The 18,719-nt window shown below is 45.6% G+C and overlaps 1 protein-coding gene across 1 annotated transcript in view; it reads left to right on the forward strand.

The window, feature by feature from the left end:
- Positions 1-18,719, forward strand: part of LOC137542233 (protein-glutamine gamma-glutamyltransferase E-like) — an 84,622-nt gene that overhangs the window by 51,331 nt on the left and 14,572 nt on the right. The window contains exons 6-9 of the mRNA XM_068263994.1: positions 288-465; positions 5,434-5,563; positions 11,140-11,243; positions 16,109-16,351. Coding sequence (XP_068120095.1) covers positions 288-465; positions 5,434-5,563; positions 11,140-11,243; positions 16,109-16,351 — 655 coding nt within the window. The remainder of the gene's footprint in view (positions 1-287; positions 466-5,433; positions 5,564-11,139; positions 11,244-16,108; positions 16,352-18,719) is intronic.

Consider the following 18,719-nt stretch of genomic DNA (forward strand, 5'->3'; position numbering starts at 1 on the left):
TGGTGACCCGCAGACTGGAGCCCATCTTGCAAAGGTCATAAACAAGTGTGGCTATCAGGCTATCTTCACCCCCATAACATGTGTAGCCACAAAAACACCTGATCTGGAGTGTCAAAGAAAGAGAAGGCTAGTAGTTGGGGGCCCCCACACCTCTGGGCCCCCCTGCAGTTGCAGGTGCTGCTTCCCAATAGTTATGCCCCTGACTGGAGTTTACAGAATAAAGCTAAATAAATAGTAAAAAGCCATTTGTGAGACATAAGACATTCTTTCATCATTGTGTCCTCCAGATAAACAGCTTTGATGATGAAGGAGTACTAGAAGGAAACTGGGGTTCAGATTTTGATGATGGAATCGATCCTCTGGACTGGACTGGAAGTGTGGAGATTCTCACCAAGTGGCGCAAAGGAAAATGCAAGCCTGTCAAATACGGGCAGTGCTGGGTATATGCTGGAGTCATGTGTACAGGTAATTAATAGTGCAGCAAAATATATTTAAATCAGTGAATAAATCGGTCAATAGATTATTATGGATTCCTATCTTATCAATACACACATCCTTAATTATTGATGTCGTAAAACATAAACGTTATACAGTCGACATACTTTCAGGGGAAAAAAATGTGATTCATCTTATTTAACTTGTCGCAGTTATTTTATTTAGAAGCGGTCTTAGATATGTGTGACTAGTGCCGCTGTACAGGGCGCCAGGAGCAGTGGTGGGCTCACTAGTCCGTAAGGACTCGAATTTGTGGTTTAAATGAGGCTTAATTGCCTAAGGTGTGCGGCTGGGAGAGAGGGGGTTACTTACCCATAAGTCCGTGTCAAACGTCGTGCACACGTCCTATTTGACGCATTGCAAGACTCACTCCTTCAAGTGCTCCTCCTTCAAGCCGGAAGGAGGAAGTGTGCGGTAGTGAGTCTTGCAACGTGTCCAATAGGACGCATGCAAGACATTTGAAACACATATAAGACAACAGACTTATGGGTAAGTAACTCCCTCCCACCATGGGTGCACCAGGTGCCAGGCTAGGTGAGGGTGATAGGTGAGGGAGGCAGGGAGGACAGCAGGAGGCAGCGGCTATGCATTCTAAAGGACACATTCTCAGCTATACTGTATAGTTCCGCGGGGGGTGTCGTGTGTCGCATCGGGGCGGCGGAGATCTTCAATTAAGTTAATGAAGATCGCAAGATTAGGTACAGGTAAATATTTATGGTTAATTTAGAATAATAAAATACTTTTTTCATGGTTGCATTTTTATTTCATTTAAACCTTTGCGGAAATGAGTAAGGGCTACTTTGTACCCCTACACTCATTTTTCCTTGGGAGGGGCGGGCATAGGGGGTCCCCTTCTTAAAAGGGACTCCCAGATGCCACCATGAACCCCCCTTGGAGAGTCATCGCCCCCACATTTTCCTGGGGCACCGGAGATGGGGAAGAGCCCCTTGTCCATGGATTGGACAAGGGCTCCGGGGAAGAGGGGAAGGCTTGGCCGCCCCTCTCCCCCGGAGCCCCCCCATACCATGGACCATGCGGGCTGGTATAGGTCAGGGTGCGAAGCCCCAGTTGGCTGGGGCTCCGCATTCTGGCTATCCCAGCCTGCATGGGGGTCAAAGGGGCTACAGAGGCTCTGGAAGGGGGGACCCCACGTTATTTTTTCTTTATTTCCCACTATCAGCACAGTAAAAAAAAATGTTTATTTTTTTTTTTACCAGTTTAGCCCGCAGGTGTTTTCACCTTCAGGACAGAATCAATTTACCCCTATCAGCGCTCCTCCCATTCATTCACCAATAACTTTATCACTTTTCATCACACGTAAATGATCTATATCTATGATCTATATTTTTTTTCACCACAAATTAAGCTTTTTGCAAGCGATACTTGTTTTCAGTAATTACTTTATTTTCTATGCATTTTTAAAGCAAATACACAAAAAAAAAAAAATACACCATTTCTCCAATTCCACCCCTTATAATTTGAAAATAAGCAATGATACTATAAATAAAACCCACCCATTTTAGTCCCGGCTTTGTTCCTAGTACAATGTATGGCAACAATATATTATTTGGAAATAAAGGGGAATTTTTTCAGTTTTCTTTTTTGTGTCCCATCAATTGTAAGCCATTATCTATTAAAATTAATATAATTAAATCACTTCCAAAGACCCTCCCCCTCCCCCAGTTAACAAGCAAACAATTTAAAATAAAAAAAAATAAAAACAATCAAAAAAATCCATAAATAGTCACCTTAGGGACTTATATTTTATAATATGTTTATAACTGTTATTTTTTTTTTTTTTAATAAAAAATCTGTGCAGGGTAATTTTATTTTTTGCCACTAGATGGAAATAAACAGTGTTTTACAGTGTTTGAACGTTAATGAAGTTAAAAAAAAAAACCCCAACATTCTTATGAATGGACATGACCTCTGATCGGGGCCATGTCCATTCCTCACAGGCATTGCGATTGGTTCAGAGAAGCTTTCTTTCTCTTCCCCAATCGCTGAAATGGAAAACCACCGAAATGCATGGGCCACCGCCCGCGCACCCCAGCAGTACCGCTGTTTGCAAACTGGACGAGAATTCTAGTCCAGTTTGCCTTTAGCTGAGTCTATTTGGACAAAAATACTTGTCCAGATAGGCTTAAGTGGTTAAATATTGTTTCCCACTATCTTTTTAACATATTCTGAAAATTTGGTGTTGCTAGGATGTAAGGGGCCTTTGCTATTAACTGCTAAAGTCGGCGGGAATGGTTTCACTAAGAATTGTCATTTGCCGCGTTGAAATGTATACTTTTTTTGTAACGATCGGTGTAACACAGAGAGGGACTGATTACCGGTGATCTGCAGTATCACCGAGAATACAGATATATACCCGATTATAGATGATCTGCAGTATCACCGATAATCAGATATATCTCTAACCTCTGGACACCTGAGTAATATCTGAGTGTTTGGTGCAACAGTAATACTTTGAGGAGAGCACCCGTACAGAGGGTGCAAGGCAGTAGGAGGTACTGCCTAAAGAACAGATTCCTTCCAATGGCCTGAGGCTCCCCAAAGGGCGGAGCCAGGCTGAGAGTGGGAAGGACCAGAGTGTGAGTGACACTAGGGGTGAAGTGTCACTGACAGGTCTGTGAAATATCTCCCAACTGGGGAAATAGTTCTCGAGGTCGGACAGGCCAGGTCGGCAATAGACAGACAGATCAGGTACAAAGACAGGAGACAGAATTGGAATCCAAAGACAAGCAGAGTTCGGCAACAGAGTATCAGATATAGCGAAGTACCAATTCAGAGATCAAGAGAGTGGTCAGGAAAGCAGGAAGTCATAACAAATAATAACAATGCCTATTCTTTAGGTGTGAGCTCAGTGATCATCAACACCCTGGAACTAGTCTGATATATAACAGAGTGGTAATACAGTTCCCTAGTCTTGGGTGTGAGTTCCTTGATCATCAACACCCTGGAACTAGTCTGAAGTATAACAGAATGATAATACAGTTCCCTAGTCTTGGGTGTGAGTTCCTTGATCATCAACACCCTGGAACTAGTCTGAAGTATAACAGAGAAATAACAACACAGATTTAGCAAAAGGTCTGAGTGCTACCACGTAGTGATCGCAACGGCAGACACCAGAGAAATGACCAGCACCTAGTATATATACCCTAGCGCTCTCCAGCGCCTCCCCTAAGTGCTGGACCAATAGGAAGTGGTAAAATTGTCAGCTGACCGGCTTGGTCAGCTGACACCCTTCTGGCTGTCATAAAAGCTCTGCCTCTCAACGCGCGCGTGCTTCCTTCTGAACCTGTGTGGACTATCAGTCCCAGCCACACCAGACCTGTTTTGCAATGTATCCGCTGTGCAGGACGCGGAACCAGCCATACCGCTATCCGAGCATGCTGCGGTTTCCCCGCGTTCCGCCATGCGGACAGATGTAGGCCTATGCGTGCAAACCGCTGCGTCGGACGCGGAATCCGCCGCCTGGTTGAACGCGGAATCAGCCGCCTTACCTTGAGTACTCGCGGTGGCTTTTCCGCGTTTTCTCACATTTTTCCTTTGACATTTTAAAATCTATTTTCTCAAAAACTTTAAGGTCTTTTTGAAAAAAATGTTTTCCTCTTGTTTCCACTGTTAACATATCTGGCAAATTTATTGTTCCTACCATGTAAGGGGGCTTTGCTATTAACTGCTAAAGTCGGCGGGTTTAGGGGGCTTTTTAATCACAAATACTTTTTTGTTTGAAATTTTAAAGTCAATTTTCTCAAAAAATAAAAAGTTCCTTTTTATTTTTTTTAAGTTGTAGCCACATCTCATCTTTATAATCCATGCAATTTAGGTGATTGTAGCATGTATGGGGCTTTGCTATTAGCTTAAACACCTTTTCCGTGATCACAGGCGTGAACTTCCGTGATTGCCTCATTCACAGGAGAAATCCGGGTCGCATTCGTGAGTCCATTTCAAATCCAGAAATTAATCACGCCATTTCCGGATTGTTTTTTCAACCACGGCCGAATAGTCAAATCCATGATTGGGGGGTATCTGAGCATCACTGCTGTTTGAGTTCCCAGTTAGGAAAAATAAATGATAGTCCCTGATTTACAAATGACCTAATTCTGTGGTAATAAGTCAAAAAATGTTTTTCCAATAGGACCTTGTCGTTTTTTTGGGCGTTGTTGAATCACTGTCTGAAAGTGGAAAAAAGTTAAAGTGAACCCAAGCCGGAACATTTTAATAAAAAAAAAAAACATACTACCTGATCCGGGGGGCTTGCCGGATCAGGTAGCCTCAATTACCGCTACTCTCCACTGCTCCTGCGGCCAGAAATCTTGTAGTTTCAGTGACCCCTGGGGTCAGGAAGCTAGGAAGCTGCAGCTCTGGCTCTGCGTCTCATCACAGAGCACAGCACAGGGAGGCATGGGAGAGGCGGGGAATGGGTGGAGGAGATGCAGAGCTGAGCAGATCTAAGCCTAAGAGAGGAGGGGAGGAATGTTCCTAATGCCAGAGGGGGCATTCTTGCAGGAGTGCCTCTACTGCAAGATACGCCCCTTCCTCTGTTAGATGCCAACAAGCTGCTTGTCGGTATTCACGGGGGAGAGGGGGGGGGGGGGTGACAGCTGGCGCACGGGGGGCAGAGAGCATTGCAGAGGTGGGGGACACAGAAGCATGGAATGGAGCAGGGAACATGCCTCTGTGCCCCATTTCCCCCCCCCCCCCCCCCGCAGCACTTCAGGTACACTTTAAATTGGAAAAGTGAAAAGGTGGTCCTAACAGGGTATAAACAAGAAAATTGTCTTTCCTCCAGCTGTTTTAATACCATCAATATCTCTCTCCTGTGACTGTTCACTCTCCAGGCAAGTAAAGCAGTGTGAATTGCACCAGTGTAACCAGTATACTCTCCCAGTAGTGTCACCTTTGACTTTTTTTTTTTACAATTTACAGCTCTCCGATGTTTGGGCATTCCTACAAGAGTGGTGACAAACTTTGATTCAGCCCATGACAAGGATGCAAACTTGACCATTGACAGTATATACAGCAGTTCCGGAAGATCAAAGAGCAAAGACACCATGTGGTAGGATGCATATTGCTCTTTATTTATTGTCAAAACATGAACGTAATCTAAGCAATAAAAAAGGGGGTAACAGTGGCGTAACTACAATTCATGGGTCCCACAGCAAAACTTTGATGGAACCTCCAATTTTCACACCCCTTTCCTATGCCTCCCCTTAGGCCCCGTTCACACTTGCGGTTCTCTGCCAAACGGACCGGATGACCTGACCGGATCCGGACCGGATCCGGATCGGAACCGTACGGTTCTGATCCGGATCCGATCCGGATCCGGTCAGTTTGCATCAGGTGTTCATCAGGATGCGATCCGGATCCGTTTGGCAAAAGATAGTAGAAAAGGAATAAAAATGTTGGGGTCTGGGAGGTCAGCAGAAGGTGGACCTGTGGAATCAGGCCCTCCGCTGTTTAGCACTCACCTCCACCTCTGACATACTGCCAACATCTCCAGCACGTTTAAAATCACTGCTGCTCCACTCCAAAATGCTTGCCCATGTGTCCCCATCCAAAATCGCCGCTTCAATACGCATAGGAAGTGGGGTAGAACATCCGGATTTTTAGCCAGTGTGTTGTGCGCTCTCCGGTTCTCATTGGTTTGTATTGGCCGGATGGTGCAGTCCGGCTCCGCTCCGGACATGGCTGCCGGAGGAGTAGGACCAAAAAATAGCGCATGTTGGGTCTTATGCCGGAGTCCGGATCCGGTCCGGACGAAACGGACGCATGTGAACGGACGCATAGGCTTTCATTGCTATGCCGTGCGTCCCTTCCGTCCGTTCTGCATGCGGTCCGGCTCCGGCACGGCGATTCCGGACGGCGACCGCTAATGTGAACCGGGCCTTAGGGACCATCTCACAAGGGTCATAAAGCAAGTGTGGCCATCAAGGGTCATAAAGCAAGTGTGGTTATTCTGTGACAAGTGTAGCCACAAAACACCTGATCTGAAGTATAGTCCCCTGTCTTGGAGGGAGGGATGGTTAGTAGGAGGGGCCGCCCACAGCTCTTTTGCCCCCCTGCATTCGCAAAGACTGCTCCCTTCTAGTTACAACCCTGGGGGGTAACTTGGGAAAGAGGTGCCCAAGTGGGATAACATTTACATTACCAGCTAACTATATAAGCTCTGCGCTCAGCTGAAGTATATAACTGGCACTATAAATTGGCATGAGTATGTTGGTGTAACCTCCCACAAAACGCGTTGCCATAATGTGAATAAACCATATTCATCTATCAAACGAGTGTTATCTATTGAAGTAAGCACGCCGCAGTGAACAATGGGCGTGGCCATAACATGGTGGGGCGTGGTCATAACATGGTGGGGTGGGGCTAACTAATAAAACAGAGCTAACTAATGTAGCTGTGTAACTGAGGCAGTGGGCGAGAGTTACCGAAATGCCAACAAAGACCTTAAAGTACCAAATACAGCCATTATGACCATCAAATAATAAATGTAGCAACTGTCAACTCTGACACATGACATGCAAAAAATGTTTCCCCCGACCACTCGAAATGCAACAACCACTGCCTCCAACATTTTAAATGCAACCAGTGCTATCTCCGACACTTGAAATGCAACCCCCATTACCTCCAACATTTGGACCGCAACAACCGCTACCTCCGACATTTGAAATGCAACAACTGCTACCTTCGACACTTGAAATGCAACAACCGCTACCTCTGACAGTAGAAATGCAACAACCGCTACCTCCGACATTTGAAATGGAGCAAAGAGGAATGCAATAAACATTACCTCCCACACATTAAAATGCAGTGAATGTTACAACCCATACATTAAAATGCAGTAAACATTAAATGTAGCAAATGGTACCTCTGACACATGTGAAAAACACGTTATCCCACATATGTTAAATGCAGCAAATGTTACCTCAGACTTAAATTCATTAAATGTTCCCCCTCCCACTGGGTGCTGGTGGGATGGGAGGGCGATACTGGGTGGGGAGGAAGGTGACAGTAAGGAGGAGGAGGGTGACAGTGGGGTGGAGAGGAAGGTGGCAGTAGGGAGGAGAGGAGGGTGACAGTAGGGAGGAGAGGAGGGTGACAATGAGGTGGAGTGCAGGGTGACAGTGGGGCGGAGAGGATGGTGACAGTAGGGAGGAGGAGGAGGGCGACAGTGGGGAGGAGGGTGACAGTTTAGAGGAGAGCAGGTTGACAGTGGTCAGGAGAGCAGGGTGACGGCAGGGAGGAAAGGAGGCTGACAGTGGGGAGAAGGAGGGTGACAGTGGGGTGGAGAGGAGGGTGACGGTGGAGAGGAGGGTGACAGTGGAGAGGAGGGTGACACAAGGTGGGGAGAATGGCTATGCTGACTGGGTGGGGAGGGTGACACGAGGTGGCAGGGTAGGTGACATTCCCTGGGTGGGTGGGTAGGAGGGTGACACAAGGTGAGGAGGAGGGTGACACAGACTGGATGGGTAGGAGAGTGACACTGTGTGGGGAGGAAGGTGACACTGGCTGGGTGGGGAGGAGGGTGGCACAAAGTGAGGAGGAGGGTGACACCAACTGGGTGGGGAGGAGGGTGACACTGGGTGGGGGAGGGGTAGGAGGGTGACACAAGGTGAGGAGGAGGGTGACAGCGACTGCGTGGGTAGGAGGGTGACAAGGTGAGGAGGAAGGTGACACTGATTGGGTGGGGATTAGGATAACACTGGGTGGTGGGAAGGGTAGGAGGGGTGACACAAGGTGAGGAGGAGGGTATGGAGGAAGGTGACACTAACTGGGTCGGGAGGCACTGACTGGGTGGGTTGGAGGGTGACAGTGACACTGAGAGACAATGACAGCTCTCTCACCTCACCATCTTCTTTTCCTGCTTCTCCTCGTGAGTTGTGGACTGGCAGCTGCGAGCATGCTGGGGGCGGGCCTAATGGATCCAGATGGCTGCTCTGATTGGAGGGCGGGCAGGGCAAAACACCACTCTTGGGGCGGTGCTGAAGCGGCCTAGGTGGGCAGAAAATACGGAGACGGAGCTTAGGAGGCCAGGAGGCCGCATAATTGGAGGGTGGGGAGAGCCAAGAGGAGACCTATGGAGGCGGAGCTGAGGCGGCCGGAAAGATGCGTAAATGTAAGTGGGCAGGACAGCAAGCTGGGAGGGCAAGGTTGATGCGGCCAAGAGGCCGCACCCTCCCGCGCTACGCACAGTGGCCAGAGTTCCTGCTGACGGGACGTCCCGCAGCTGAAAGTGGGACGTTTCGCGGGACGCTAGCCAGCCTAGGACGGGGGACCCCGTAAGCGGGACGTGTCCCAGGTAAAGCGGGACGTCTGGTCACCGTACATTTACCCACTGCTCTGTGTTAATTATGCAGCCTATAACCTGACCCTGCATTGCGAGCATTCCAATCTAATCAGAAATGTTTCCACTGTAATCTCAGTCAGCCTGGCTCTATTTGATACATAGCCAATGAGAGGGAAGCTTTTCATCTCCTCTCCCACATTCCTGTTCCTCACTGATTGGCTGAGTGACACTGAAGCGAAAAAAAAGTTTGCTATAATGAATTGTATGTGTAGTACGGATAAGGAATAGAACATTAGTAGCAAAGAAATTAGTCTCATATTTTTATTTTCAGTTATATAGTATTTTTATAGCATTGCATCATATTGTCATATTTGCAGTTTGCTCTGTCTTATATTTTAAAATACAGATGGGCTGCTTCACTATAACAAATAGCGTGCCTTATCAGAGTTAACATGCCTTATCAGAGTTAAAATGCCTTGTCAGTGTTAGCGTGTCTTATCAGAGTAGCATAGCGAGTGCTACAAACTTATGCCTGCTAATCGGCAATGACGAGAGCTCCACTCGTCCTGCCCTGAGCTCCTGCGGGTCCAATCACTTTAAAGGACATTATTCTCGGACTTTGATTGGCCCAATAGGCCTGTCACTTGACAGGAAACTTGACAGGCAGCCTATTGGGCCAATCAAAGTGCGGGGATAATGTCCTTTAAAGTTTGTAGCGCTCGCTATGCTACTCTGATAAGGCAAGCTAACCCTGACAAGGCCCGTTAACTCTGATAAGGCACATTAACACTGATAAGGCATATTAACTCTGATGAGGCATGTTAACTCCGATAAGGCATTTGTTATGGTGAATCGACCCCAGAGTGTGGTTTGCAGAGCTAGTGACTCTGAACTTCTCTTCTCACTGAAGCTTATCTAAAGCGGTCTGTCACAAATGTTTGTGATTTAGGCCTCTTGCATTCCGCTTTTTAATCTGTTTTTACATCAGATTCCGATTTTTAATCTTTACAGCATGCTGCGTTTTTTGATCCGTTTTTCTGTTGAATGTATTCAGGGAAAATCGGAATTTAAAATCGGAATCGGAATCAGAATCGGAAAATGGATTTTCAGTGTGCAGGGAGCCTTATAGTGCTTCAGCAACCAATTTGGGTTGGGGAGATTAGAGAAGCTCTTTTGCATAGATAACTGAAGTTTCTTAACTCTTCCTGTACTGGAAACAATATAGGACTTTTTTCTTTGTTATTAATGTTCTATATTGTTAGCTGTACTACACATAGGGCCTGATTCACAAAGCGGTGCTAACAGTTAGCACGCTGGTGAAAAGCCCTTTATCACGCCTAAACTCAGTTTAGGCATGATAAGTTTAGGTGTGATAAGTTTAGGTGTGATAAGTTTAGGCATGATAAGTTTAGGTGTGATAAGTTTAGGTGTGATAAGTTTAAGCGCCAACTGCGTTAGCACCGCAGTGCACAGCTGATCAAAAGTTTTACGCTAGCAAAGACTGGTGCACTTCGTATAAAGTTTAATGGCGCTGCTTTGCGTGTGGGACTTTGCAAGTGATCTAAACTTATCTAAACTTAGCATGCCTAAACTTATCACACCTAAACTTATCATGCCTAAACTTATCACACCTAAACTGGCTTTTCACCAGAGTGGTGCAATGGTTATTATGCCTAAAGTCTCTAACTGGGTTAGCACCGCTTTGTGAATCGAGCCCATACAATTCATTACTTCACATGTTTATTTTCACTTAATGACAGGAGCACGTGGTAAAAACAGCATGCCCTACTAACTTACGGGCGCTCCATTAACTTAACCGCCGCTTCACTGAATCCACCCTGAGCCCCAGCGGGTCCAGTGGCTTTAAAGGAGAGATCCCTGTAGTTTGTTTGGCTGCCTGTCACGTGCACTGCATAGCGTGCACTGGAGATTTTTACCTCACGCACCTGACATTAAGCTGCGCTGCTTTAGCTTTGGTCTGAATCTCCCCACATAGGTGTTTATGATTTTTTGGGTTAATATTATCTCAGTGTATGTTAGAGCATAGGCATTGTGAAGGAAACCATTTTACGCTGATGCAGGATTATGCAAATTGTGTATGCAAATATGTTCAGCTTGAAAATGGACCAATCAGACTAAACCTTGGTGTGATTTGAATGGTCCTCTTCAAGCTGCATCCAAACAGTTTGCAAAATCCCACAGTCTGAACTATTTGCATCTCATTAACCATCTCTAACAGAGCACAGTAGTTAATGCTTGTTAGATAATTACTGAAAAATTGTGCAAATTTTAACAATCTATATTGCATAATTACTAAATAAGTTTTACTGGTTTTCCTACAGGAACTATCATGCTTGGAATGAAAGCTGGTTTACAAGAAGTGAGTTAGGTGAACGTTATGGAGGATGGCAGGTACTGGATGCTACTCCGCAAGAGTTAAGTGGAGGTAGGTTTGCTTGGCCATATAATAAACATAATATAATCTAGTAATGTTGTGTGGGCAGTCTCCGTGAGGCAGGATTCACACTGTACAATGGCATTAGCGATGCGGTGCATCTAGCCCGCCACACCACATCGCACCGCCAAAAACAGGCCTTCAGGTAACACCGCGTTAGTACACGGTGTTCCCTGTCTGGCATTCGGCCAAGCAGGAAGTGACGAGTGTCTGCGGTCACTTCCTGCCTCGGTTATGCAGAAGTGCATGGAAGCATATTGTAATGCTTCTGCGCATGCGCGGCGCAATGCCAACTTCATTAAAGAAACCTGCGTGCGTCACCAGAGACTAACATGAATTCCGGCCCGACACAGATCACCGGAGGAGCCACACGGTAATGTAGGTAAGCGCTGGCGTTAAATCGGGCACTTCCGGCGCAGCGTACTGAAACATATGAACTTCCCCATAGGCTTTCACTAGGCTGCGGTAGCAGTGCGCAATTTGCCGCAGCACACCACGCCAATGTAAAAGGGCCGTCAGAATCTAGAATACTGTTGTGTACATCCTATCAGGGGCACTGCTGGACCCCTCTTGGGCATGTGCAAAGTAAGATTCAAGGTGTCAACCATGAACCTGCTACTAAGGTACTACCTATACTTCTTTGATGACATATATGAGAGAGATGGTTATATTTTTAAAAATAAACCTAATGGTAGGCTTGCATTACAAGCAGAGTAGAATACAATCATATTTAGTATAATCATGGTATTTGAGCTGAATAAGAGACAAAGTGACTACAGAGAGGTACAGTACCTTCTCAGCCCTATACCTATACATTAAATCCTGTTCCAGCTGGCAGCTATCCTTTAAAGGGGAACTGAAGAGAGAGGTATATGGAGGCTGTCATGTTTATTTCATTTTAATCAATACCAGTTGCCTGGCAGCCCTGCTGGTCTATTTCTCTGCAGTAGTATCTGATTAAAACCAGAAACAAGCATGCAGCTAGTCTTGTCAGATCAGACTTATAAGTCTGAACCACTGAAACACCTGATCTGCTGCATGCTTGTTCAGGGGCTATGGCTAATATTATTAGAGGCAGAGGATCAGCAGGGCTGCCAGGCAACTGGTATTGTCTAAAAGGAAATAAACATGACAGCCTCCATATACCTCTCTCTTCAGTTCCCCTTTAAATGTTTTGTCCTGATTACTATTCATTCACAGAGTTCATGTTGCCATACACTGTATCTAAGCTTAGTGTCAGTAAATCCAGGCCACCACCCTATAGAAAATACTAGATTTACCTGTCTATAATCTCCTGCTCCTTATTCTTTTAATATTTCTAAACCATTGGCAGACCTGGCAACCAAGGTTTGTGAGTGCCACCTTTTCTATCCTTTAGAAGTTTGTGTCATAAACTACTACATTATACTTGTCCCCAGTATATCCTTGTTATTTTTAGTCTCTGGAAAGGTCCATGGCCATCCAGCCCACTTTCTTAATTTATGTACAATTAATGGCATACTAAGATTACATTGAAGCCAGCATAACCTAGCAAAATCGGGAGTATTTTTACAGGTTTGCTTTACTGCACTGGATTGGAGTTCACTTTAAGATTGCAAAGAGTATCTGATTCAACTTGGAGTTCCCATTTAGACTGCATTTAGACGTCTCTAAGAAGCAATTCATCTGTATGCCCCACATATGGAAAACAATAATTGTACTAGATGTTGAAGAGGAACTTTACCAAAAAATAGTAGTAGGGGAAAAAAATAAATCAGTACATTGTGAGAAGTTAAAAAACAGAAGAGAGATCAAGACATGGCTATTCCCCATGTAATGTGTTCATGTTGTTTGTTCCACAATTAGCCTGTTAGTTATCATCTTTACAACTGGCAGACAAGAACAAAAATAGACAGCACAAACTGCCATTATCTATAACCGCACCCACTAACAATGTGCACAAATGGAGATGATGCTTGCTTGGCAGTTGGAAACAACTGATATTTACCGCAATGCAACAAGATTCACAGACTGGAAAATGTCAGGACCATGAATATGTCATCACACTGTGGGAGGGGTTTCATCGCAATATCAGCCACACAGACCCCCCTGATGATCTATTTGAGAGAAATTAAATATTTCTCGTTTGGGATGATTGGGATGAAGTTCAATCCTTGGTTATAGTTGTTCTTTAAGGAAACTAACACTCCTACATTCATTCCACAATTAGATGTGTCCAAATACACCAATACCGTACTACGCAGGGATCCATCTGAAAATGGCGCCCTGTGAATAATGGCGCATGGTGTTACCGCTAATCCGTTTGACACTTATCGCTATTTAACGTTAAAGCCTTATTATTTAGCTCTGTTTATTTTATTGAAAATTAGCATTAACACACAGAACCCTCTCTGTACCTATCCCTAACCCCTAGACCCCCCGGTGGTGCCTAACCCTAACCACCCCCCTGGTGGTGCCTAACCTTAACCACCCCCCTGGTGGTGCCTAACCCTAACCACTTCCCGGGTGGTGCCTAATCCTAAGACCCCCTGGTGGTGCCTAACCCGATCCACCCCCTGGTGGTGCCTAACCCTATCCACCCCCCTGGTGGTGCCTAACCCTAACCACCCCCCTGGTGGTGCCTAACCCTAACCACCCCCCTGGTAGTGCCTAACCCTATCCACCCCCCTTGTGGTGCCTAACCCTATCCAACCCCCTTGTGGTGCCTAACCGTATCCACCCCCCTGGTGGTGCCTAACCCTAGGCACCCCCTGGAGGTGCCTCACCCTAAGCACTCCCTGGTGGTGCCTAACCCTAACAGTGTTACATTAAATACATTCACCGTTTTGCAGGCATCCACCTGAAAATGGCGCTTGCGAATAATGGCGCACGGTGTTGCCGCTAATCTGTTTGCCGCTTATCGCTATTTAACGTTAAAGCCTTATTGTTATTTAACGTTAAAGCCTTATTGTTATTTACCGTTAACACACAGAACCCTCTCTGTAACTATCCCTAACCCCTAAAACCCCCTGGTGGTGCCTAACCCTAACCACCCCCTGGTGGTGCCTAACCCTAACCACCCCCTGGTGGTGCCTAACCCTAACCACCCCCTGGTGGTGCCTAACCCTAACCACCCCCTGGTGGTGCCTAACCCTAACCACCCCCTGGTGGTGCCTAACCCTAAGACCCCCCTGGTGGTGCCTAACCCTAACCTTGACAGTGTTACATTAAATCCATTCCACATTTTGCAGTTAAATAACGTCTGCAGTTTGGCTTATGTAGGGCTCTATTGATAAATAACGTTAGTGTGTGCCACTATTGATAAATAACGTTAGTGTGTGCCACTATTGATAAATAACGTTAGTGTGTGCCGTTTTTCTTCTTTTTTCCCTGTGCGCCATTATTATGCAGTACTAACGATAAATAGCGATAAGCGTATCTTTTTAATGCGGCGCCATTTTTATGCATAGGCCCTGTGCGCCATTATTCACTGATCCCGTTTTGCAGATAAATAACGTCTGCAGTTTGGCTTATGTAGGGCGCTATTTATTAATAACGTTACTGTGCACAATAACGTCTGATGTTTGGTGTATGAACGGCGCATTGATAAATAACGTTACTGTGTGCCGTTTTTCTTCTTTTTTCCCTGTGCGCCATCATTATGCAGTACTAACAATAAATAGCGATAAGCGTATCTTTTTAATGCGGCACCATTTTTATGCATAGGCGCTGTGCGCCATTATTCACTGATCTGACTGCACAGACCATACTCACCTCTCAGGGAATTACAGTGGAAAACACCTTTGCTTAGGCTGGATCCAGCGGAAAAAAAAAAAAAAAAGGATCAGAAATCTCTCCTCCTCTTGCAAAGCGTCCTTGTCTATGTCAAGGACACATGGCTCATCCCACCTTGTGCTCAGGAAGATAAGGATGGCTAACCCTAACCTTGTGGAGATCAACCCCTATTTTAACACCTGCAGGTGAATCAGACAAGAAAAGACAATCTATTTAGTAACATTTGTTCAAATTCTTCTTCTTCTGCAATTGTCAATATTGTTTTAAGGTAACCTGAAGTGAGAGAAATATGGAGGCTGCCATCTTCATTCTCTGAACAATGCCAGTTGCCCAATTTCTGTGCTGATGCTCTGCCTCTAATACTATAGTTCAGCCACTGACCCAGAATGAGCATGCAGATCAGACGCTTTGACTCTGATCTGACTCCAGTGCTGTATGCTTGTTGCAGGTGTGTGATTCAGAAACAACTAAAGTCAAAAGCTCAGCCAGGCAACTGGAATTGTTTTTTTAACCTTCCTGGCGGTTCGGGGTAAGCTGCGCAGGAGGTTTTCTCAGGCCCTGCTAGGCCGATTTACTTAATTTTTTTTTTGCTGGACGCAGCTAGCACTTTGCTAGCTGCGTCAGCACACCGATCGCCACCGCCCCACGCCTGATCGCCGCTATCTGTCGCGCCACGCGGCCCCCCCCAGACCCCGTGCACTGCTTGGCCACACAGTGCCAGGCAGCGCCGAGAGGTGGCCCGGGACTCCCAAAGACGTCACGACGTCGCCATGGCGACAGGGGAAGCCCTTTGAACGGGATTTCCTGATCGGAGATCGCCGAAGGCTCGCTACATGATTTAAAAAAAAAAAACTGCTGCGCTGCCTCCTGGCGGAATTAATTAAACCGCCAGGAGGGTTAAGAGAATGAAGATGGCAGCCTCCATATTCCTCTCACTTTAGGTTCCCCTAGACACAGACATGAAGATTCAGTTTATCGCTCACATTACAAAGAACTTTTTATAAACCTGTTGATTTGATGTGATGCTATGTTTTTCATTGGTTCAGAATCGCAGACCTAACAATGTGTCTACCTTATGCTAGATATTCACTGTTGTGGCCCAGCCTCTGTACATGCCATTAAAGAAGGCGACATTGACCTGGACTATGATGGACCTTTTATTTACGCTGAAGTGAATGCTGATCGTGTCACCTGGGTCTACTATGACAAAGATGTGAAGGAGAAGGTGTACACCAACACTGAGGCGGTGGGACAGAAGATCAGCACCAAGGCTGTAGGAAGCGATGAACGAGTAGACATCACTGGCAACTATAAGTACCCAGAAGGTATCCGAAACAAGAAATGTCAATTTCGTATTAAATAGTACTAATCTGGTGGTAATGTGCAAATGCAAACTAACTTAAAGAGACACTAAAGCGGAAAAGAAAGATGATATTATGATTTATATGTGTAGTACAGATAAGAAATAAAACATTAAGATCAGATACATCAGTCTAATTGTTTCCAGTACAGGAAGAGTTAAGAAACTCTAGTTGTTATCTCTATACAAAAAAGCCATTATCTCTACGACTTTCAAAAGTCGTGGAGAGGGCTCTTTTCTGACTTTTATTATCTCAACTGTAATTGAACTATTTACTTTTCCTCTGGCAGAGGAGAGTTCATTAGTTCACAGACTGCTCTGAAAGAATAATTTTGAATGCTGAGTGTTGTGTAATCTGCACATATTAGAGAATGATGCAATGTTAGAAAAAACACTATATACCTGAAAATAAAAATATATTTTCTTTGCTGCTAATCTTCTAGTAATTATTCATAGTACACAACCAATTCATTATATCATATATTTTTTTTCGCTTCAGTGTCTCTTTAAGCAAGTCATTTTTAAACTCAGTATACTGGTGTTTCCATGGTGCCAATACAGTTTATTGGCTTAGTGGCACTAGCTGGACAGTTTGAGCGTATGGTGCAAGCTGTGCCACTTAAATATTATATAGTGAAACAAACACAAGCTTCTGGGTTAAAATGATATGTAACAGCTGAGTGCTGGTGCCTAAATGATAAAGTGTATTGTTAGCTCTTAAAATGAACCTGAGGTGAGCGTGATATGGAGGCTGTCATATTGATTTCCTAATACCAGCTGTCTGGCAGTCCTGTTACAACCTTGAAAGAAGCATGTGGCTGATCCAATCAAACGTGAAAGCACCTGATCTGCATGTTTTTTCAGGGGCTATGGTTAACAGTATTACAGATCTTGCATTGTTAACCTCCCCGGCGTTCTATTGAGATCGCCAGGGAGGCTGCGGGAGGGTTTTATTTTAATTAAAAAAAAACTATTTCATGCAGCCAACTGAAAGTTGGCTGCATGAAAGCCCACTAGAGGGCGCTCCGGAGGCGTTCTTCCGATCGCCTCCGGCGCCCATAATGAACAAGGAAGGCCGCAATGAGCGGCCTTCCTTGTTTTGCTTAGATCGTCGCCATGGCGACGAGCGGAGTGACGTCATGGACGTCAGCCGACGTCCTGACGTCAGCCGCCTCCGATCCAGCCCTTAGCGCTGGCCGGAACTTTTTGTTCCGGCTGCGCAGGGCTCAGGCGGCTAGGGGGGCCCTCTTTCGCCGCTGCTCGCGGCGAATCGCCGCAGAGCGGCGGCGATCAGGCAGCACACGCGGCTGGCAAAGTGCCGGCTGCGTGTGCTGCACTTTATTTGATAAAAATCGGCCCAGCAGGGCCTGAGCGGCAGCCTCCGGCGGTGATGGACGAGCTGAGCTCGTCCATACCGCTCAGGAGGTTAAAGTGGATCCGAGATAAACTTTTACTCATTGCATAATTGTGTTCCTTTCATATAGTTTATAGGGCATTCCTCAAGCCAAATACATTTTTGCTTTTGTTTTAATACTCTAATAAACAAAACAAGCCTCGCCCACAGCTTTTTCATTTTGGCATTTTCAGACAGTAGCAAGGGCTTATGGGAGCTCAGTCTGGGCAGGATGAGGGGGAGGTGTTACTAGCCAGAGATTTCAGAGGCAGAGTGGAGGAGGGGGAATTAGGTCTACACAGGCTGAGGGCTGGAGATGCAGATCAGCTTGCCTTTGTGTAATGTTTACAAACAGAACATAGCCGCTGTCATTGTATCACAGGAAGAAATAATCATATTCTGTTGAAGCTGTTTGCAGCTAGATTTGCTGTGTAAACTATCTAAACTTTAGATAATATATATATAGACAAGTTACTTGTTATAGTTAATTTTTTCATCTCGGATCCACTTTAAAAAGGATGTAAATATGACAGTCTCCATGTCATACTCACATCGGGTTCCCTTTAACTCTATAATAGCCATCTGGTGATCTGGTGACTGATAAGCCGTGGGGAAGCGGGACCACTAAAATTATGAATTTTAGAAAAGCAAAGTTCAATCAACTCCGGCGGGCACTTAGTTTGGTGAACTGGGATAATGTACTTCAAGGGAGGAGGGTGTGTGTGTGTGTGTGGGGGGGGGGGGGGGGTGGCGGGGGGGGGGGGGGTGTTACTGAAGGGAAATGGCAAGCTTTTAAACTTATTCTCAATCAATATTGTAATATGTATATTCCATATGGAAACAAAACGTCTCAGAATAAAAAAAAGGCCTTTATGGATGAATAGAAAGGTTACAGATAAGATGAAGTCAAAAAAGAATGCCTATAAGGTCTTAAAACAGA

This window comes from Hyperolius riggenbachi, chromosome 12 (assembly GCF_040937935.1).
Source record: "Hyperolius riggenbachi isolate aHypRig1 chromosome 12, aHypRig1.pri, whole genome shotgun sequence".
NCBI classification, from domain to species: domain Eukaryota; kingdom Metazoa; phylum Chordata; class Amphibia; order Anura; family Hyperoliidae; genus Hyperolius; species Hyperolius riggenbachi.